Source organism: Peromyscus leucopus, chromosome 13 (genome assembly GCF_004664715.2).
Source record: "Peromyscus leucopus breed LL Stock chromosome 13, UCI_PerLeu_2.1, whole genome shotgun sequence".
Classification (NCBI taxonomy): domain Eukaryota; kingdom Metazoa; phylum Chordata; class Mammalia; order Rodentia; family Cricetidae; genus Peromyscus; species Peromyscus leucopus.
In genome coordinates this window covers 29715675-29738789 of record NC_051074.1, presented here as the reverse complement: position 1 = coordinate 29738789, position 23115 = coordinate 29715675, and the positions used below count along the sequence as shown (strand labels likewise).

General features: G+C 40.4%; 1 protein-coding gene across 5 annotated transcripts in view; it reads right to left on the bottom strand.

Moving 5' to 3' along the window:
• LOC114696427 (SPHK1 interactor, AKAP domain containing) overlaps positions 1–23115 on the bottom strand; it is a 151692-nt gene that overhangs the window by 68519 nt on the left and 60058 nt on the right. For all 5 annotated transcript variants that reach the window (XM_028874099.1, XM_028874098.1, XM_028874100.1 and 2 more), the window contains one exon: positions 16020–16127. In XM_028874099.1, coding sequence (XP_028729932.1) covers positions 16020–16127 — 108 coding nt within the window. Of the gene's footprint in view, positions 1–16019; positions 16128–23115 lie in introns of those variants that run through there.

Here is a 23115-nt window from a genome sequence, read left to right as displayed (position 1 = left end):
ACACACACACACACACACACTGCATATTTCCAAGTTCTCACAGGGGCCAGTGAACCTCAAAGTGAGCATTCTTAGTTGAGATGCAATGGATCTTCCTGGCTTAAGCTGGTGCAGAGATGGTTTGCATGTGGTCTCCAGGGTTTGGATGCTGAACAGAGACACTCCCATTGGTTCAGCTTTGGAATCCAGCCATCAGTCAACGTTAGGGACATTCTGAAAAATGTTGTGGGGTAGATATTGGTGTAATATTAAGAATATTAACATGTTTCTCTGAGGATTCATAGAGGAAAGTATCAAAGATATGAGAACTAGTAAGCATGGAGCTTTTAAAGAGCAACAGACAAATCCTGTAACCCTGTTCATTCCCTCTCTGAATTGCCTGCTGACCAATATGGAGCAAAGCACACTGTTTCAGGCAGAACTTTTGTAGACCAACTATTCAAGAGTGTAAAAGACAATAACTCTGTTGGCTAAGGAAGTTGTGTTTGACTTTGCTATAAAGATCCTCATCTTATCCAGCCAGCACTTCTGGTTGTATGTGTGTTGGGTGGGAGGGTATGATGGAGAACGTGGTGGAATCTTTTGTGCCCATTGTTATGTGGAGGAAGGTGTCATTACCAACTTCCTTTCCAACAGTGTTTCCTACTAGTCATTTCTATTCATACCACCTACCCTCCATGATTGCTGCACTCCCATCATTCCTGTTTCAGACTTCACTCAAAATATTCCCACCACTTGGCATTGTCTCTGCCCTACATGTCCCTGTCTTTAAATCCTACACATTTTACAAAGTGTGCCTCAAGTCAAGTCTACTCCATGATCCTCCCCACAAATTCTCTAAAATTAATCAGGTTAGATGGAATCACTCTTTGTTATTCATTTATTTAATGTTATTTTCAGATGATCTTTTTTTTTATCATAAATAGATTTTTTTCATACAGTATATCCTAATTATGGTTTTCCCTCCTCCAGCTCCTCCCAAATCCTTCCCACCTTCTTTTTTTTAAAAAAAAATATTTTTATTTTATAATTAATTTACTTTTACATATCAGCCATGGATTCCCCTGTCCTCCCTCCTCTCACCCCCCAGTCTTCTTCCCCAATCCGCCCCCCATTCCCACCTCCTCCAAGGCAAGGTCTCCCCAGGGGAATCAGCCCAGCCTGGTACATTCAGTTGAGGCAGGTCCAGTCCCCTCCTCCCTACACCAAGGCTGAGCAAAGTGTCTCAGCATAGGCCCTAGGTTCCAAAAAGGCAGCTCATGCACCAAGAACAGGTCCCAGTCCCACTGCCTGGGGGCCTCCTAAAGAGTTCAAGCTAATATAGACATCAAAATACCCAACAGTTCAACTAAAAAAATGGGCTATAGAGCTAAACAGAGAATTCTCAACAGAAGAAGTTCAAATGGCTGAAAGACATTTAAGGAATTGCTCAACATCCTTAATCATCAGGGAAATGCAAATCAAAATGACTCTGAGATACCATCTTACACCCGTCAGAATGTCTAAGATCAAAAACACTGAAGACAGCTTATGTTGGAGAGGATGTGGAACAAGGGGAACACTCCTCCACTGTTGGTGGGAGTGCATACTTGTACAGCCACTTTAGAAATCAATAATGTGCTTTCTTAGAAAATTGGGATCAACTTCTCTCAAGACCCAGCTATACCACTCTTGGGCATATACCCAAGGGATGCTCAACCATACCACAAGGACACATGTTCAACTATGTTCATAATAGCATTATTTGTAATAGCCTTCCCACCTTCTAACAAATCCATATCTACACCCTTTCTTGTTTTCTCTCCCTAGATAGCAATCAGGCATCTAAGAAAACAAAATAAAATAAGAGAAGATGAAATAAGAATAAGACAAAACAAACAAGAAAAAAAGAGCCAAATAAAAGCACAAAAACACATATAGATGCAGAAATGCTGTAAAAACACAAAACCAGAAAACACAATATATAATCAAAAGTAACTACATTATTTTCTCCTTAGTCAGTCCCTCTCATGCTTCTTATTCTCTCTCAAATCCATGCCTCCTTTCTTTGATTATTATTACACACACACAGACACACACACACACACACACACACACACACATAAGCAAGGCTCACCACTCATAATGGAATGGCAAATTGGAGGGCTCATTCCTTGGAAAAACTCCTCCTTTTCTCAGCATTTCTTAGTTGTCTGTGGTTCTTTGTCTAAGGATGAGGTTCATGAGATTATTCCCTTCCATGTTAGCATGTCTGTTGGTGTTGTTATTGTTTAGATCTTGTTTAGGCAGCTGTACTGCTGAGATATCAAAGGTGTAGCATCTATCTTTACCCCCAACTCCCAACTTTTGTTTTTCAGCCTTTGTCTGTCCCATGTACTCTTCTACACCATGCTAAAGTACTTAAAAAAATAACCATGAGTTTCTTAAGATGCAGAGATCTGGTATGTGTATATTTCATATCTTGCCCAGATTCTGGGGCAACAGTTTATATATCATTATGTTGCAATCCATGTCAGCTAGATATGTTCAGGTGTGGGTCCTGAGATGACTGAGGGTAATGTATTTTGGGTAGATGGCAGAGGCATACCAAATTTTAATTACAGTTTCCTGTTGTGGATATGATCTGGGAGTTTGCCCACCCCCATCTCAGGCTGTCTCTCTTGCTCTTGCCTCAAGCATCCCATGCTGGCTTCTAACTAGCTAGGTAGCCACAGATGAGCTTGAATTTGTACCTCCAATTCTTTTGCTTCCATATCTCAACTGATGGTGTCACTGTGTCCACCTGAAGTGTTCATGCAGATCAAACCTGGCAAGCATTCTACTAATTGAGTCACATTCATAGCTCCATTTGGGAGTAATTTCTATAAGAATGTTGACATTCTTAAATTTATAGAAAAAAATCCAAAAGCTAAATATCTAGAAACTTCTAATTCTCCCCCCCTCTCTCTCTCCTCTCTCTCTGTGTGTGTACATAGCTGTGTTCTTGTGTGCATAGGTACATATTTGTGGATCTACATATGATTATTTGTGTGTATGAATGTGGAGGCCACAGGACAACATCAGGCATTAGGAATGTTGACTTACTTTCTTAAGTGGCCCAGAGCTTGCTCCTTTGGCTAGGCTAGGCTAGCTAGCCAGTGAGCCTCAGAGATCAACTCTCTGCATCCTCAGTGCTGGGATTATAAGTGTCTGCTACCAGGTTGAGCAGAAGGTTCAGCCTAGAAATGTACCTACCACCAAGCCTGATGACCTGAGCTCAATCCCTGGGATGAATATGGTGGAAGGAGAAAACAAATTCATACAAGTTATCTTCTAACCTTCTCCTGTGAGCCATGGCATGTGTGTTTATACACAGATAAACAACCCTGTGCCATGATTGACTTTCCTTTAATTTATTTTTATTTCATGTGTATGAGTGTTGGTTTGCACATATGTATGTGTACCATGTGTGTGCCTGGTGCCCACAGAGGCATCAAATACCTTGATACTGGAGTTATAGATGGTTGTGAGCCACCCTGTGGGTGCTAGGAACTGAACTGGAGTCCTCAGCATTAGCAGCCAATGCTCTTCATTGCTGAGCTATCTCTTCATCCTCATTCCTGACTTCTTAAAACCAATTCTTGTAATCGAACTCACCTACCACTGGCCTCTGGGAAATGACCATTGTGTGTTTCCCAGTGTGCCACTGTCAATGTGTTTTATAATTATCCTGGCTCTCTGCATGACAAAAATTAGGATAAAGATGATAAGTCGATTCCTTTAGAATTAACGAGTTCAGTTGAACATCCAGGGCCCTGGTCCTGAGTTAGGTGCTAAACTAACTCATCAGCCTCTAGAGGAATTAAATGATGAGGAGCTGGCAGAGGGGAACTGAGGATAAAATTATTTATAACAAAGGAAAATTAAATCTAGGAATTAGCTGCTGTAGCATATCTCAAGAGGAAAAGATAGCTGGGCCTGGTTGGTTCTTGTTGCTTTTTCCCCATTTGCTTTTAGTTCCTACAGTTGGGTTGAAAGATCACAAACAGAATTTAAAAGTCAAATGGCTTTCATAACCAATTTAGGTGGAAGAGAAACAGAGCAAGAGAAGAGTAATGTGACTCTTTGGATTATGACTTGAGAAATGAGTAGATTATAAAGCTATCAGAAATGAAAAACTTTTGGATATTAATCTGAGAAAGAGGCCCATGCAAGCCATAGTGCATGCTCATTTGGATATTTCTCTTCAGTTGTGCTAAATTTGGAGTGTTTATGTGGGTGTCTCTAAAGGGTACTTGGAACTATTCCTGCAGTCTACAGGTTTTGGTCATCAGTGCACAGACTGGGCTGAAGCCATGAGGTGTGGATAAAATAGGCTCAAAAAAAAAAAGCAAAAAAACAAAAAACAAAAAAACAAAAACAAAAAAACAAAAAAAACCCAAACAAACAAACAAAAAAAAACCATCAAATGGGAAGGGATTAAGCTTCCAGACAGATACTGAGGAAACACTAAACCAAGAGCTGGGTCGTGGGGTAGGTAGGGGCAAAAATTCAAGTTGAAGTAATAATTCTGGAAGCAAGAGAGGGATTTGACTGAGAGAATGCTGTTTTTGAAGCCACAGAGAGGCTGAAGTGTGAGTATGGGTGAAATTTCAGTTACCTCTGTCAAGAATGGGATCAGGAAGGCAATGGCAACATGTTATGCCATTAGACTTAGTGACACACATCAGAATCACTTCAACCAAACGGCGAGGAAGATGAGTCAGTACAGTGAGGAATATGCTTCTACAGGATGGATGATCTGACAGGAAAATGAGTTCAAAGAAAGTGGTTTTATTTTGTTATTTTCCTTTCAAAAAGTTGGAGAAACATGAGTATTTAGACTAGTGTGTGTTCTTTTTAAAATAAGGAATGATGTTCAAAATTGCTTTGAAAGACATTAGCAATTCTGAAGGAGTAAGATATTCAAGTAACTGAGTAATCCACTGTCAGTTCCTAGTAAAAGGAGTAGTTTGGGAAATTGCAGTTGGTTTTTTCAGGGATTACTCTGAAGACATGAATGTGAAATGTCTCTCCCTACCTGACTGAGGATTCTTAAAAGTTGAAATGACTATTTTATATGAATGCAGCCAATGGACTGGACTCAAAAGAATCAGTGGCAGGTTATATGGCATTAAGTAGGCACCAAGATAGTCCAGGCTATGGCAAAAAGATATTTGAGTGACAGTAGGCATTCTAATGAAACTGGCGTCAGGGAAGTAAATGGGGATAGAGCTACTTGGAAGGCAAAATGTGATAGGGAGATGCAGGGGGTCTTCAATCAGATATACTTGGGTATAAATACATCTAGTTGACACATTTTTACTTTTTAGATTATTCCTCCTTAATTGAGTTTTCATGAAGGGTGCTATTCACTTACCATAACCATGGCTTCAATAGGGATATATATATATATATATATATATATATATATATATATATATATAACAAATACTAATGTATAAACGATGTAAATTGGGATAATTGATGTCCACTGCCATCTATTGTCCAGGTGAAGTGAGATTTTTTTCCCCCACAGCATCCTCTGGAAGTGAGGGTACTTAGAAGAGGTGGTCTAGATGAAGAAAGGTACCAATTTGGATAAGCCAAATGAAGTGACAAGGAAGGGAATCTTGGTAGCTTAATTGGTCCCAGACATAGCATTTATTTTTGAGCTGGAAAACATTTGCAGGATTGTGTAGTAGCACATGGTGAAACAACGTAAGTCAGACACTGGAGTCCCGCTAGCTGACCCCAACCCAATAGCTGGATTCTGTCTTGGTTATACAATGTTACATGAAAATTATTGGCCTGGAAAATACAGGAACAAAACATGAACAATATTTCTGACTCCCTTTGAAAAGCTGAAGGTCTCACTCACATCGCTCCTTGGAGACATGATGCTTCATCATGGTTGCTCATGGTAGCTCTTACAGGAAAGTGGGGCAGGAAGTAGTCTGGTTGCTGATAGTAGTGGGTCCATTAGATAGTAAGATTCAGATACTTCCTTTCTTATGGCTTTCAGAATGCTATTGTATAAATATATTGCTTCTGGTAAATGACAGCAGGTAAGTAATAAAATATCTTATATCAGCATCTAGAAATGTATAGAAATGGCCATGTCCCGGTGGTCCTGGATCCTACATGTGGAAAAGGCAACAGCAATGAATTAATCTTTACTTTCCACTGGTCTTGACAGTCTTATGGCCCTTCCCTTTTACTTCATCCTCTGGGTGCCGATGCCTTTTGATTACCATGATAGGTGGGCTAGAGTCATTGGAAATGAGTGGTCTGTGTTTTCCTTCCATGCTTATGGTATTTTGGTGTACAATGTGGAGTTAAAACACGAATTTAGATGAATCAGCTCGCAGGTGATTTAAAGATCAAAGCTTCGGGAAATTTGAACAACTGCTTCCCAACTAGATATAATTTGGGGTGTCCTCTGTATACCCCCTTCCCATTTTTTCACTACATCTGGAGGATACTCTAAGGTCCAGGGTTACTTTTGTTTGTCACAACTTGGAAATGTGTACTGCTGGGACCTAATGAAGATACTGAATATGCTGCCGTGCATAGGACAGCCCGTTGTAACAAAGAATTGCCCAGACCAACGTTTAAACAGTACCAGAAGTGAAAAAAAAAAACTTAGTTTATAAGACATTACCCATAGATGTCCAGTAAACTTGCTCTAGTGAGTCGGCTGACTTAGACGCTCTACTTAATGATTATATTAATACCAAACATAAGGTGTGGCTTGATAGGGAATCTCTCTCTCACACCCCATTCAGCTACTGCAAATGCTTGAAGAAAGTATATAAAATGCTTCCAGATGGTCCAGTTAAACCCAGTGTGCATCACATATACCATGGATGAATGTGTAGAGGGCTGTCTCTGGTCTATTAGAGAGTACAGTAACTGATATTGAAGGGCAGAAATTCTGCTTCTATATTTAGTATGTCCTCATTTCTTCATTAACCTCTACAGCAAACCTGTGTCATTCTCATAAAAGAGGTAACTAATACTCCCAGGAATACAGATCACAAACCAGATACCTGTCAGTGCTCATTAGCCAGACCACCTCCTTATATTTGTGTTTTTCAACCTTGAGTATACAAGATTAAAAAGTCACCTATTCATTTTCACCTTTCCCACTAGGATATCAGAATAATTGAATAGAAAAGACAGGTTGATACAAATAAGCAATTCTAAAAAGAACTAGAAAATTATGTAGTCGCACCCTTCAGGTGTTAGAGGTATTTTAATGAGAATAATTATTTATTGTTGCTGGCTTTTCTTGATTGATAGGTCTTTTCCTCAGAGGAAAATTGCCGTAATGGAAGGAGGTGTTGAACATTTGAAACATGTCTCTATTTTGAGCTATTTTAATAATGTGTTCTGTCAAAATGCATTAAAAATAGCTGATAAATGATGTAAACACTCAGGCTTTATAAGCACACCCAGATCTGCTCCTCCAACCACAGTTTTAGTGGCAAAATGTGGAGATTTGTAAAATATTTTATGCATTCAAAATTCAGGCTTGCAGACTAGAGTAATACTCGTTTGCTACGTCTAGGACCTTAGGGCACACAGGTCAACAGCTATGCATGAATTCTGAGTGTCCCAGACTTCTTGCAAATTGCTCCTTTCTCTCTATACTGTCCCCTCACTGCATGGATCTCTGTTCTCCAAGATCCTTTGATGACATTTAAATCTTGACCTCTATCCCTGACCTTGCTAAGAGCTCCAGTCTCTAAATGCAGATGCCTGCCTATCATCTCTACGTGAATGAACATATGATAGTCAACCATGCCCCACCTTTCAATGCCTACTCTCCCTTTCTCCCTATCTCATTACTCCCTCCCCTAGTCCCTCTTGTATCACTGGCCCGAGAGCTCAAGCCAAAAACTATCAGTGTAATGATTCTTGATTTCTGTCCTTCAACAATATTATTTAATATATCCATACAATTTTATTGCTTTAGTTTTTTTACTCTTGTGTTTTCTTTCCATTAATTTGTATTTAATGTATTGCTTTTGTATCAATTTATTTAAGGCATACAGCACACTTTAGGAAACACATGGCTGTGGGATGTTTTTCTGTATGCAGGGAATATGTGTTACTCTGATTGGTTGATAAATAAAGATGCATTGGCCTATGGCAAGGCAGCTCAGAGTCAGGTGGGAAATCCAAGTTGCTATTCAGAGAGAAGAAAGGAGTCTGGGGAGATGTGAGCCACCGCAGTAGGAGCAGCAAGATGCCAGCAGACCGGTAATGCCACAGCCACATCGCAACTTATAGATTAATAGAAACGGGTTAAGTTATAAGAGCTAGCTAGCTAGAAGCCTGCCATAAGCCATGCAACTGGTAATTAATATTAAGCTTCTGAATGATTATTTTATAAGCACCTGAGGGACTGCGTGACCAGGTGGGACCAGAGAAAACTTACCACTACATACATGCATGTTAACATCATTAGGATAATAGAATAAGTGAACATTTCAACTAGTTATCTACCTATCTTCTCCATGGCTAGAGCAGCTACAATCTATACATCTAATGAAAATCTAAAGTAAGAATACAATATTATTAACTATGCACCTCCTGTTGTACACTGGATAATTTTTACTTATTTGTCCAATGCAGTTTACCACCTACTTTTAATATGCAATCACATAGGGAGTCCTTGTTCCCAAGTGTTTAAATAGTTTTTAAAGCCTGGTTTATGAAGATATATAAGCCTTCATGATTATGTTCACAATAAAATGGTTTCCTAACTCATTGGCTTCTGGCAGCTTAGTCATGTTTAGTGGGAATATGGTTTCTCTAAGAATCAAAATGCTTCTTCTGGGAATTTTGAATTTTTTGAGGGGGCAGATTGATAGGGTGAGGCCAGGCCACACAAATAGATCATAAGATTTGTGCTTTACTTCAACAAGGGTCATCTCATTTTATCTGTTCGCGGAGCTGGGCTGAGAAGCAAGCCTTTCAGGAGGGTCCTTTCTCTGAACTCATTGAAGGGCTTGGGTGTTAACCCCCCTGGAAATACATCAGATGGAAGGAAGGAAGGAAGGAAGGGAGAAGAATGGGGCTAGAAAACAACAAACCCCTTTGGGCGAGGACTGAGAGCTGGCGCACATTCTCTCTCTTGCAAGAGGCTGCCAGCTGAAGCAACCCTCCAGCCTGAATAAGATTCTTCCTAAGGCAGACATCTCTACTTCGACATGGAGGTTTTCTTTTACTCTGTCATCCTTCACTGACATTTGATGGTTTTTTTTTGCTTTTTCTGCAGGTGGCATTGTTTAGTTTTTCTTTAAAATTCTTTAGTGATAAAAGAATGCTGTTGTGCAGAGGAACTGAACCAGGCTGTGCCAGTCAGCTTTTCCTCCCTGTGTCTAAGTACCTGATCAAAGAGCTTTAAGGCTTGGAAAGATTGATTTTGTTTGTTTCAGCAGAAGCGGCCTTTTGGATCACGGGAATTTGACATCATTGTTTCTAGATGAAGGGCCAGTAGGTCAGCAGGCAGGGTAAATAAGGACAGTGTATGGGGAGGGGGTGAGGAGAAAGAGAGAGAGGAGGGAAGGAAGGAGGAGAGGAATAGGGAGAAAAGAAAAAAAGAAGAGGAGGGGAGAGAAGAATGGGAAGGGCAAAGAGGAAGGGGGAGTGAAGGAAAAAAGAAGGAAGAGGAGAGGAGAAAGGGAGGGGAGGAGAGGGAGAGGAGAGGGAGGGGAGACAATGAGGAAAGAATGAATATGTCCCTCCAGGCTATGGCCCCCAGTGATCTTCCAAGCAAGCCCCATCTCCTAACGTTTCTACCACCTGCTAAGAGCACCACCCTTGAGAACTATATGTGAGCCTATGGGGGACTTTCTACGTTCCAAGTGTAACGGAACTATAGCAAGGTTTTTCTACAGAGCCAAGTTCAATCCCAAGTTTTAAATCTTCATGCTCCACATGAAAGAAGAGAGGAATAAAGGACCTTGCATTTGTAACTCACCTACTATTAGTCACATAAAAACACATCACGGAGCAAATGACGAACCACAAAGTTAGTAACACTTGAGGAAATGGGGGGGCTGCTGTCTCCTTTCTTGCCTTGTGCCTGTCAGTCTAAAATTAATGAAAAATCGTGAGTTTCTAACTTGCCTTTTAAAGAAAGAAGCAAAAACCTGCTTTAGAATTTGTCACATATCTGGACAAGATGCTTACAAATATCCCTCCCAGTTCTGTAGTTACATATTTCCTTGAGTATCCTAGTCTAGATCTTTCAAAGGAAAGCTTTTCACGTGAAGTGCTTATCTCTCAACTTTTTTCAAGTCTCATATATTTAAAGAAATGATATAAAGTAAAGGCCAGCCATTAGAGGCCTTTTGTTATTCTTTGCCACTGCAATAGAAGGCAGATCTACAGGACAGCTGTCAAATATCAACTTTTCAATAGCATTCCTTCATGGAACCCTGAAGGCCACTGCAAAGCTCCATGCACTAATTTACATAGTTAAGACAAATACATTTTTTAAGTACTATGATTTGTTAATAAAAAATGTATACAATAAAGAGAACATAATTTGAAGAACTGTAGCTGTGTATCTTAAAGTGATCTTTAGGAAAAAAAATTCTGATAGTAACCCTGTGCTGGCGAATTTTGTGTCAACTTGACACAAGCTAGAGTCATTGGAGAGGAAGGAGCCTTAGTTGGAAAAAAGACCTGGCTGTAGGCAAGCCTTCAGGGCACTGTAAACTAGTGATTGATGGGGAAGGGCCCAGCCCATTGTGGGTTGAGCCACCCCTGGGCAGGTGGTCCTGGGTTCTATTAGAAAGCAGGCTGAGCAAGTCATGAATGACCATGCCAATAAGCATCATGGCTCCATGGCCTCTGCATCAGTTCCTGTCTCCAGGTTCCTGGCCTGTTTGAGTTCCTGTCCTGACTTCTCTTGATGATGAACACATGGAAGAGTAAGCCAAATAAACTCTTTCCTCCCCAAGTTGTTTTGGTCATGGTGTTTCATCACAGCACTAGAAACCCTAACTAAGAAAAACCAGGAATAGTAACAACACAAATGGCCAAGATAATGTTGTCAATGCATTAAGGTGACTCTTTAAAAATAAAAATAAAATTCTAGTATGTAGCAAAATTCAATAAAGACTTACTTAGCTTTGAATTAAAAATATCAAGAATATGAAATGTCTAGTTCCTATCAATAGTTTTAAAGATTTCTGCTATGATTGATAGTGTCATGGCTGCTGAGTTTTGGTGGTGGGTTTCCAATTCCATTGTCCTCCACATTTCCTTTCTTTTAAATAATCAGGTTACTGAAACAAACCAAATAAAAAATAATAACACCTTGAAAGTTAGTACATGAGTTATTTCTGTTTTTTATTTTTAGAATGTCAATTTGGAAAGACAATGAAATGACATTGCATGATATATGAAGCTCTGTTTAGGAAACACAGGATTATTTTCATACATGATACCTTTGGAAAACTTGAAGGTCACCTTAAGAGACTTTCAAGCCTGTGTCTCCTGTTTGGGAGGAGAGTGACTATTGTGCTTCTGATCACTTCACCCTGTTCTTCACCAGGACCCTATGCTGGTTAACCTAAATCATCAACTTGATACAACCTAGAGCCATCCCAGTTAAGGACTTGCCTAGACCAGGCTGGTCTGCAGGCACATCTGTGAGGGGATTGTTTTGTTTGTTAATTGGATGCAGGAGGGCCCAGCCTAGGGTAGGTGGTATCATTCTTAGGCAGGTGGATTTGGGCTGTATTAGCTAGTGAGCAGCATTCCTCCCTGGTTCCTGTCTCCAGTTTCCTACCTTGACTTCCTGCCATGCCTTCCCTCAAGAATGGACTATGACCTCAGTGGGTGAGCTGAAATACATGCTTTCCCTGCTTAGGCGTTTTTTTGGTCATGATGGTTGCCACAGCAACAGAAAGGGAACAGGAACAGAGTCTTCATGTCAACTGTGGGACATGTGAACTCCCTCCTGAAGAAACAAACCTCAATGCCTTGCTTTTTGGAAACAAAATCTGTACTGATACATGGACACAGCACCCCAATAATGTTTAAGCCTGAGGCCCTTCCTCAAAAGAAAAACAGAGACAAAAAGCGAAATAGCAATCAATTCAAGTGACACGAAACCAATCTACTTTAGATAGAAAATAAGCTAGTAATTGGGGCACAGAAGCAATCGCCAATAGAGCGAGCAGTTCACTTAGTGTTGGGTCGGCCAGAATAAGGAACAGATGACAAAGCAATGAACAGCATCCCTACAGGCTCCTTGGGGGATCTGTTGTGATTATCTGTAAATACTTTAAGGCTGGGATAATTTCATAATGCTGATTTTTTTTTTTAAAATTAAGCTTTAATGAAGGGATTATTTTCAAACATACTATTTTTATCTTCCTTTAAATTACACTTCCACTGCCCCCAACAGGGACAGGATATTACTCTGTAGTACTGGCTGGTTGGGAACTTACTATGTAGCCCAGATTGGCTACCAATACTGGATAATCCTCCTGTTTTAGCTACCCAAGTTCTGGGATTACAGGCATCAGTACTGTCCTTGCTTGCATTTACACTGAACTTTCTGGAGTTGTGAGAAAATGAATGTTTATCCTTTGTTTGACAAGGTTTTTGTCATATAGTCCAGACAGCCCTGAAGTCTACATCAGCTCCCCCAGTAGCTGGGAGTATGGGTATATTTGACCTGCCACATTGAGAAATGGTTTTGCAAAAAAGAATTGAACTATTTTTCTTGACTACATGGTTCCATCACATTTTTTTTGGTCAGAATTCCCTTCTTCTGGCCCAGTATGTCCATAGTTTACCCTTGTTCATCTTTAGATCTGAGGTTCTTTCAGAAATATGGAACTCTGGTCTCTCATGATTCTTCTCCTGCTCTAGAAACCTCACCAAGCTACAAGGGAAAGAATTGGGAAATTAAGAAAAAGTGACTATAGGATACATTAGCTAGAGACTGATTTTCTATAGGGAGCTTGACATTTATTTTTGGTTCATAGACATGGACAGTTTATATCAGTTTCTATCAGTTTCAGTCATTACAAATGACTGGGCAGGATTAGCAACAAATACTCTAATGTGTCTTTTACTTCTGTTCAGTTTCTTTCCCCATTTAGAAGGAACCACGATGGCAGGATGGACCAATTAAACCATATTGGTGTCATCTCACACCAGAAAGGAACAAAGAAGAAAGGAAGTGCTACATTCTAAGTCCACTTTGATGTGGATAGAAGTGTTTGTACACAGGAAGATGTCATGGCTATGAAAGTTCGTTTTTCAAATTGCACACCTGCAAGTCCAATCCCAAATAGAGAGTGTAGAGCAGACCTCTGCCCTTCAGTCACATTTTTTTTGTATTCCAACTTTCATGTTCTCTCCAAGTAGAATACAACAATATAGGAATTATTTGGATGATAACTTTGGCCAGAGAATAGCTACTGATAAGAGGTTCTCTTTTGCTACTTACGGTGCTGTGATTGGTTATCCACATCACAAGTGCCTGGATTTTCTGTCTCCAGAATTGCATTTGTAAAGAAGGTGTTACTATAGAATTATTTGTTACTTAGTCCTCCTTATTTTTCGGGAAAGAAAATTAGGCCAGTAACTACTTTTCTGGACAGAGATGAAAAAATACTAAACGTTTGGGGCTAGGGACATGGCTTGGTAAGTAAAATGCCTGCCTTGGAATCCTGCAGACCTGAGTTTGGATCCCTGATGCTAATGTAAAAGTGGGCATGTTTGTGCACATCTGTGACACAGCACTGGGGGCAAGGGGGAGCTGCGGAGGGATGAGGCAGGTGGAATCCCAGGAGCTCACTGGCCAGTGGAGCCAACCAGTGAGTGCTGAACCCAGGGAGAGGCTCTGTCTCCAAAGATAGCATGGAGAGCAATAGTGGAAGGCATGGCAAGTCTGATGCTGCACATCCATAGATCTACAGCACACACACACACACACACACACACACACACACACACACACTATGCACATACATACTACACACACCATACACACTTTATGCACACACATACCACACACACACCACACACACTCTATGCACATGCAAACTACACACACAAATACACACTCTATGCACATACATACCACACACACACACACAGATACACACACATCCACCCTATGCACATACATAACACACACCACATAATCCTATGCACATACATACCACACAAACACACTACACAACACATAGATACATGCATACACACATCACATAACATACAATACACACACCGGGTGGTGGTGGTGCACGCCTTTAATCCCAACACTCGGGAGGCAGAGGCAGGTGGATCTCTGTGAGTTTGAGGCCAGCCTGGTCTACAGAGTGAGTTCCAGGACAGGCACCAAATCTATACAGAGAAACCCTGTCTCGAAAAACCAAAAAAACAAACAAACAAACCAAAACCAAAACCATACAATACACACAGACACACATAGATAGACACTACACACACCTTATGATACAACACACACAGATACACAACACACACACACACATGCACACACACCATTCCCCATACACATCATCTACCCATCCATGCACACCACACACAGATACTAAAAGCTGAATACTGAAGTTTTTACTCAAAAAAGAGTTACTCTTTTTAAAACCATTTTTCTTTCCTGATTCATTTTCTCATACAATGTATTTTTTATCATTTCTCTTCTCCTCAATTCCTCCCTGATTCTCCATATCCCCACCACTCAACTCCTGTTCTCCCCCATTCTCTTTCTCCTTCTGTCTCTGTCTCTCTGTCTCTCTCAGGCACAACCAAAAATCGGAAAATCAAAACAAACAAAAGAGGAATAAGGCAAAAATAACAAAACAATAGGCACCCCCTCCCATGGAGTCCATGTTGTGTTGGCCAGCTACTGGTGGGTATGGGGCCTTCAGAGGAGTGTTATTGGTATACAGTGGAGAAAACTGATTTTCTCTTCTCCAGCAGGTATCTATTGAGAATAACTTCTTGGTTAGGGGTGGGACTTTGTGTCCTGCTCCCCTTTCCAAAACAGAGAGTAACTTGAGCATGTTGGGGCGGTCTCTGCCAGGAGGGCCACAAGACGCCATTATGGAAAGCCTCTCCCTCTGTCTGCCAGGTCTGCTCTGCTCAGTACATATCAAAACGCATCCCAGGCCATTTTCATCCTTCTCTGTGTGTGTGTTTTTTTTTTCTTTTCAAACAGATATTCCGGCACAGAACATACCTCCAGGAATAGCTCAGAGGTGGTGCTCTCAATTCAGTCTGGAGAAGAAATACATCATTACATTTTTGGCTCCTTTGCAAAAGCTCCTCAGTCTGTGTACTCATGACCCTGTAAGAGCTAGGTGATTTCAATCACGATGCAGGATTCAATGCTTAGAAAGGATCACTCCAAACACCCACAATGTGTACCCACACTCTAAGCCCTAAGAATTATATAGTTTATCTGTAACAACCAGTCTTGCCTCACAGAGGCTTTTCATGCAGTACAGTACAGCTCAGTACATTAAAATTCCTGTCTTTTTTTTCTTTCTTAGGTTGAGGGGGATTTCAAATTATAGCTGTAACTCAAAGAATGCTAGAAAATTCTTGCCCAGTTTTCATATCAGAAAACACCTAACAGGAATTATAAAACATATTGGAAGGAATCCAAGAGAGCTGTTCAGATTTTCAATTTTTCTTCCTCTACTACAATTCTATTTCTGGATCTGTGCCTGGGTCATTTTTTTCAGAATGCATTTTGTTGTTGTTGTTTTTCCCTTTCCATGGGAATGATTGCATTAGTTCTTCTATTTAAATGAAGCATCGATGTAGACACACTAGCTGTGTGTCCTCCTCAGCTACTCACATATTTTCAAAAGGATCCTTTCCCAGCCTTGTATTTAAGAAGTTATTGCATACTGTGAAGTTTGTCTTAGGTGCTTGGCCCAGTTTCCCACGTTATCAGACTGTATCCCCCCAGAGGGCCGCACACTTACCGAAGCACAGTTTTCAGACTCCTCGTCCACAAACCCAATCTGGCAAGGAGTCCTCTGGTTCTGCAACCAGTAGTCCGTGGACTCCAGCAGGCTGTTGCTGCGAAGAACCTGGGGGAACACAGAGAAGCCTTTCAGTGTTGATCAGCTGGCTTTCTAGCTAGACGAGCAGCTTTCTACTGACAAACCTGTAGGTGTTTTTTCTCCCCCCCTCCCCCACCTTTCCTCCCAGCAGCTGGGTAAGAAGAAGAGGAGGGAGAAACGTGCTGGATTACCGCAGCATTAGAAAGTATAAAGCATTCTGCCGTGAGCTAGCTTGCTGTTGGTATTGATGCTCCTTTTTGTTCATCAAATCTAACACCCTAAACACTAATGTGTGCTTGACTTTTACATAGCTTGTAACTTAGTGACTGTTTTGGGGTGATGACTAGCTGTCCGTGCGCACAGAAGTTTCATCTATAGTTAATGGTTCTCATGCAAATTTGGATACTTTTGATTTAAAAAAAATCATGTTTTCACTTTTGGTGCATTGCCTATTCTTTATTCCTTTGATTTTGCTAACATAGGTATGAAAAACAGCTCAAATCTTTTAGAACTATACAGTTCCATTAGTAAAACCATTCTTCCACATAGCAATAGTATGACAAAATAAAAAGAAATTCAACACACATATCAGCAAAGCCAGATGTCATTTATAAATGCAGTTTGGGGCCTTAGGTTTCAAATCAAAGACAAAAAGAATCTTTCAAGGACAAATATTTTGAAGATATAATTTCTTAAGTAACTAAATGATTCGATTTTGAATATGACTTCCAATGTTATTATGGTTCTCTTTTAAGGTGAATATCTGTTAATTTGTGATTACAACCTTCCCTTAAGCAATGTAATAGATTTGACTAATTCAGTTAATACCTCTAAATTAGAATTTGAATTTAATCACAACAAAATATTTTCTCTTTTATCCTATAAAAGCAGAAATATGGTAATTTTGTTTTAGAATAGAGTGAACACAAATTCAGAAACTCTTTTTTACAGCATTTTTGCCTCAGATGTGTGACCTGTCTTGGGCACATCTTCCCTTTCAATACTGTTACCTAAGGATGACAAACCTCCATCTTTCTTTTGAAATAGCACAAACAATTTGTATGTGAACAGGTGACTGAACAATCAACTTGGTGCTATTCCTGCCGACTAAACTTGGCAGTGGGGCTGGCTTCTCACTCCTCTTAGAGAGATCTTCCTAACAGCAAAACAGCATTTGATGTTTTAATGCCCATTATCTCTGAGTATTCAGTTACCTTTCTAGAAACAGTGTGACCAGTGGCGGCCCAGAGGATTGAATGCAGAAGCACTAAGAAGAGACCAGTTGTCTCTTAAGTCAGAAGTTGAAGAGATTTGCAAACAGTCGCAATAAACTCATCTTCTCCTTGGCTCAAAGTTTTATTATGTTTTGGAAATCGCATGTATTTCATTAATGAATATGTTAGCAAGTATTTAACATTTTATAAATAGTCATGTTAGACATAAGGAAGAAGGTTCTAGAAAAACAGCTGTCGGGAATGTGCTTGCTATCCAAGCATGGGGATCCGAGTTTCATCCCCAGAACTCGTAGAAAAGCAAGGCTGTCTCAAGGGGGAAACCTGAGGAAGGACTCTTGGCGTTATCTTCTGGCCTCCATGCATATGTGTGCATGGGGACCTGCACACACACACATGTGCAACACACACACACACACACACACACACACACACACACACACACACCAAGGAAACACAACAAAGTAAGATGAAAACTCTGACATAAATAGATAAAATAAACCTAAACTATTGTAGATACCGAAAGAACTTTAAGTTCTTTTGATCATATTTTTTTTATTTATTTAAAAAAGTCAAGAACATTGATTAACTTCACATATAAAGCAGAAAGGGCCTCTAAATCTCTGAATCCATCCCTTTGCATAAAACTGGAATTCATTTCTATTTCCTGATAGAACAGAGTTTGCAAACCTTGTTTAGAATGTGAGTTTAGCCATTAATAACAGGACAAGTTGGACTAAGTGATGTAAACAATGATTTTCAGCTTCTACATCGATGAGAAGGTATCAAAAAAGCACATGGTGGAAACATGGAGGGGGTCCACTATGGAGCTGGTGGGGGGGGAACAGGGAGGGGTCCACTGAGGAGCTGTGGGGGGAATAGGGAGGGGTCCACTGAGGAGCTGTGGGGTAGCAGGGAGGGGTCCACTGAGGAGCTGTGGGGGGGCAGGGAGGGGTCCACTGAGGAGCTGTGGGGGGAGCAGGGAGGGGTCCGCTGAGGAGCTGTGTGTGAGCCATTCAAGAGGTGAGTTATTCTTTCAGAACATGGTTTGGTTATGATTTGAAGGGAACTATAAACAGTGATAGAAATTTGGAATACATTTACCTAAAATCACGAAAAGGAAACGACTTCAGATATTGAAGGCAAATTTTCTTTCATAAATATTCTGGACTGAGATGTAATTTGTCTTGTGAATTCTGTAGTATTGATAGTGACGGCCAGTATTGTCTGCAGGGTTAGAAAATTCTACGACTCAAGCTATTAAAACTCACCTAATAATTGTTGCAATGTTACTACTTCATAGACAAAGGTCTTTGCAGAATTTATGATTTTGATGATAAAGACCTAGAAGCTCAGATGGTTTGGGGGTGTGGTGTTTCGGCTCCCCGTGGTTCAGACTTGACCTTGGATTTAGTCTTGAGGGCACCAAGGTCAATTCTATTTGTCAATTTTCTGAACATAGCTGTCTTCCATGCTTCCCAAATAGTCTGATCTAGAGTGCTTCTGAAACATCTCTAATTGTCCAATTTTTCTAAGTAAAAGTGCGTTTTATGTACTTTCATTTAAGATCAGATTTTCCTCATTAAAATTCCTGGGTAACATTTTTCTTTAAGAAGGAGAAACTTTTGTAGTGTAAATGATTTAACTGAATTAATCCACTTAGTGATGATATGATATTGTAATATCTCAAAGGCGGCATGGTTTGAAGCCTACTTGAGTTATCATTAAACAACTGGTGCCATGTGCTTGTCCCTGGCCTTTCTTTGATCTTCAGGATTTGGAAGGCCATCACTGAAACAAAAACCTCATTAATTCTGCATCCGAGGAACATCAGAGCTTAAACTACAGGCACCAGATGAACACCCTGGCTAATCCTGTTTTACCATGCAGCCCAACAAACATTCTGACCGGAATCAGCTCTTCATCATTTCAGAGCTCATTCTTTTAGACTGTGGACTGATTCACAAAAGGCTTATAATGTTGTGGTCCCAACAAAATGTTTCAGCTGTCACATCAGCCTTTGACTGATCTTTCAATTAGGTCTGCCTGAGGAGGAGGGAGTAGTTGAATTGCAGTTCCCTTGGCCCTTTCAGGGTGGGCAAAGTTGCCACACTTTCTTAATGGTGGATGGGAAGTGACAAAAGTCAGCCTGCCATTTGGCCACCTGCTACCTTGGAGTTCCTACATCTGAGGAAGGGGTTGTCTGATATGATGCTAGACAGTTACTTGTGCTTAGTAATTGATTCTTTCTTTTTTCCTTTTTCTTTCTTTCTTCTTTCTTTTCCTTCTTTCTTCATTTTTTAATGTTTATTTATGTATGCATTTTTACATGTGTGTTGGCATGCCTGTGTGTGTACCTGTGCACATGGTTGCTTATAAATATGGAGGCCCAAGATGGATGTCAGGGATCATTCTTGATTACCCTTCCACTCTTCATTGAGGCAGAGTCTCTCAGTCAAACCCAGAGATCATGACTATGGCTAGTCTCACTAGCCAGCTTTCCTGGGGACATTCTGTTTCCATCTGTGAAGCTGGAGTTACAGGCTGCCCCACACCCCTACCATTTACACAGGTGCTGGGCATCTGAACTTCAGTACTTATGATTGTGTGCCAAGCCTTTTAATCACTGAGCCATTTGCCTATCCTGATTAGAATTACTTATATTAATATTAATAATTAACAAAATAATACTACATTGGGAACTCTGAACTAAAGCATCTCATATTATTTGAATGAAACCTCTAGACTTAGGATACAATGTGAAAGCTAGCATACGTACATGGCATGAAACAGCTCCTGACATATAAGTACCCAGCCAGCGGTAACCATCCTTTAAATGTTGTTATCTTCTTTGCCCTTGACCACAGGGGCCAATACTTTGTTTATTTTGCATAGAAGCAGCATTACAGCCAGTCTGTCAGATATCAAGGCCTTGACTCAAGCCATAATCTTTGTGCGTTAGTGATATCTCATGCATCTTACATTTGGGTTATATGTCCTAATTTAAAGACTTGACTTTGGGTGATTACAAAGTTGTGTTCCAGTTCTGAGTCTCTGTCAGCTAACCCCTGTGCCCTCCTAGCTTCCGGCCCCCGTTTCCATGGGTAAAACCATTGTATCAGGCTATCTGAGTGAGGTAAACACCACGCTTGGACAAAGTATCGTGTAACCATCCCTTTCACACTCCTAACTCTTTTCCCATATATTTTAGTAGTCCAACATGATGGTGGTGATGCACACCTTTAATCCCAGCAGAGGCAGAGGAGGGTGAATCTCTGAGTTAAAGGCCAGCCTGGTCTACAGAATGAGTTCCAGCACAGCCAGGGCTACACAAAGAAACCTTGTATCAAAAAGTGGGGGTGGGGGGAGAGGGAGCTGAAGAGGTGGGTTTGAGGCTAAGAACACTTGCTGCTCTTTCAGAGGACCTAGGTTCATTTCCCAGGACCCATTATTGAGTGGCTCACAATGGTCTGTAACTACAGTTCTAGGGAACCCAGCATCCTCTTCTGACCTCTACAGGAGCCCACACATACATGGTGCACCATACACACAGTCAGGCACATACCCACATACATAAAATATAAAATTTTTTCCTTAAAATGAGTCTGATAAGGGAACAAGGAAAGAAAATAAAGATACTAGCTTCAGTGAGCTATCTAGCCTAGTGTGTTAAGCAATTTTAACCTGCTTTTTTTGTCTAATGGTTGGACAAAGGACTAGAAGGAGCGCTTGAAGAAAAATAAAGTATGTGCTTGAGCATTTAATATTTTTGAAGCTTTATGAATATAGCTTCCTGCTGAGGGAGTCATTTTTGAGTGGGAAAAGAGAGATGCTCACCAGGTTCTCCACGGCTCATTTAGTTATCTGCTATTTTTAGTTCCAGCCTTGCTTATTTCAGATGGAGTGCTAATAATGAACGTGCTGTGTGCTGTGCATTCCCGAGTTTTGAAGTGGTAATGGTGTAATTCGCCTGGAAATTTCAAGAGTGTCCTGAATAAGGAGGAAAGATCCCTCTGCTCCACAGTGCAGCTGCTTTCATTTCAACAGACAGCCCCAAGACACCACAGTTTGGGTACAAGACAGAGAGGAAAGAATTGGCTCTTACAAATTAAACCCAGTCCTATTGTTACAGAACAATGCCTGCCCTTTTGGTTGGTGTCTTAGATTGGAGAAGAGACTTACTTCTAGCTTCTAAGATCTGGAGGAAGGACAGAAAACTCTACCACCTCATCTCACACACTTAATATATTTAGACAATTTAATGGACTTCTGTGGTTTAGTTCTTGCATCAGTCACTCCAGGATAAAAATGCCACTTGAAAAAGTTGTTCTGGGGACCAAATAAGATATTTACAAAACCATGATCACCCAACACAATAGGCAATTGATTGATGCATGCTTTCTATTAGTAAAAGGAGGCCATGGAATTTAGAGGGTATCTTAGCAGTTTCTTTATATTTCCAGTGTCTGACAAGCTCTCTTCCTTTGTTTGTGACATGCCATTCTTATTTTCATCTTCTTTCTCTACTCTCTCTAACTGGCAGTTGGTTAACAAATGTTCATTGAGTTCATTTGGGGAAATAACGATGACCAAGCCTGATATGGAGTCATACACTGCATTCTCAGCACTAGGGAGAGGGAGGCAGGATGATCAGAGTTGCAAGGCAAGCCTAGTCAAGGTAAGACTGTGTGGCGAAATAAAGTAAAAGAATAGGCACAAAACACCAACTCAATGTTTGGAAAGTACTCCCAGGAATGTGATGAAGGAAAGGAGGTGCTTTGACTAATGGTAATCCGAGGCAAATATTCCAAGAACAAAGTGGTTAGCTTTGCCTGGGGTCAAGAGGTAACAAAAGCTCTAGTACTTGATGAGTGTGTTAGAAGATGAATTTGAGTTGTCCAGAGATGCTGGGGAGGATTGCCTCTTCAGATCGGCTTTCCCTGCTTTTTTCATAAGGACTTCTTTCAGGAATACTGCTCTTTCCTCTCCCATCAATCATTCTCCTTGCAGAGCCCAGGGCCTCACAGAGCTTTAATTTTCACCCGGAGGAATGACAAGCTCCTATCTCTTGCTTCAGCTTTGGCCTTTCCTAGGAGCCTACTTTTCACATTTCTAATGGGTAGTTGTTACACTTGGATCTGCTGTGGTCATCTTGGACTCTTTGTGTCTAAATACAAACTCCCTCTTTTACCAGTTGAAACTCTTAAAGGAAATTTGACTTCTGGTCCAGAAGTGATGGTACCTCTCCCAGTTATGTTGGCTTGCTCATTCTGTGCCAACTGAAACACCTCTTTACCTATTTCTATTCTCACAGTCTTCTCACCAAAGTTTATTTTTTCTTTCATACATTAAACATTAGCAAAGCTTCTAATGTGCATGATATGGTTTGCTTTCTGGGTAACATATTGTGCATAGTATGGAATTGATCTTCATATTTACAGAGATAAAATAATAAACAAAAGAGTATTGGAATACATAATTGCAAAGAATGGTTCATAAGATGGAGAAATCCACACAATGCTATGATAGGGAACAAAAGGGATGAGTGTTGCTTTGATCTGAATGTTGCATTTCTCTAAATTAGTGGTTCTCAATTTTCCTAATGTGAGACCTTTTAATACAGTTCCTCACATTGTGGTGACCCACAACCATAAAATAATTTTGTGGCTACTTTGTAACTATAATTTTGCTACTGTTTTGAATAGTAATGTACATATCTGACATACAGAATATCTTATATGTGACCCTTCTGGGGTTGAGAACCACTCTAAACTCATATATTG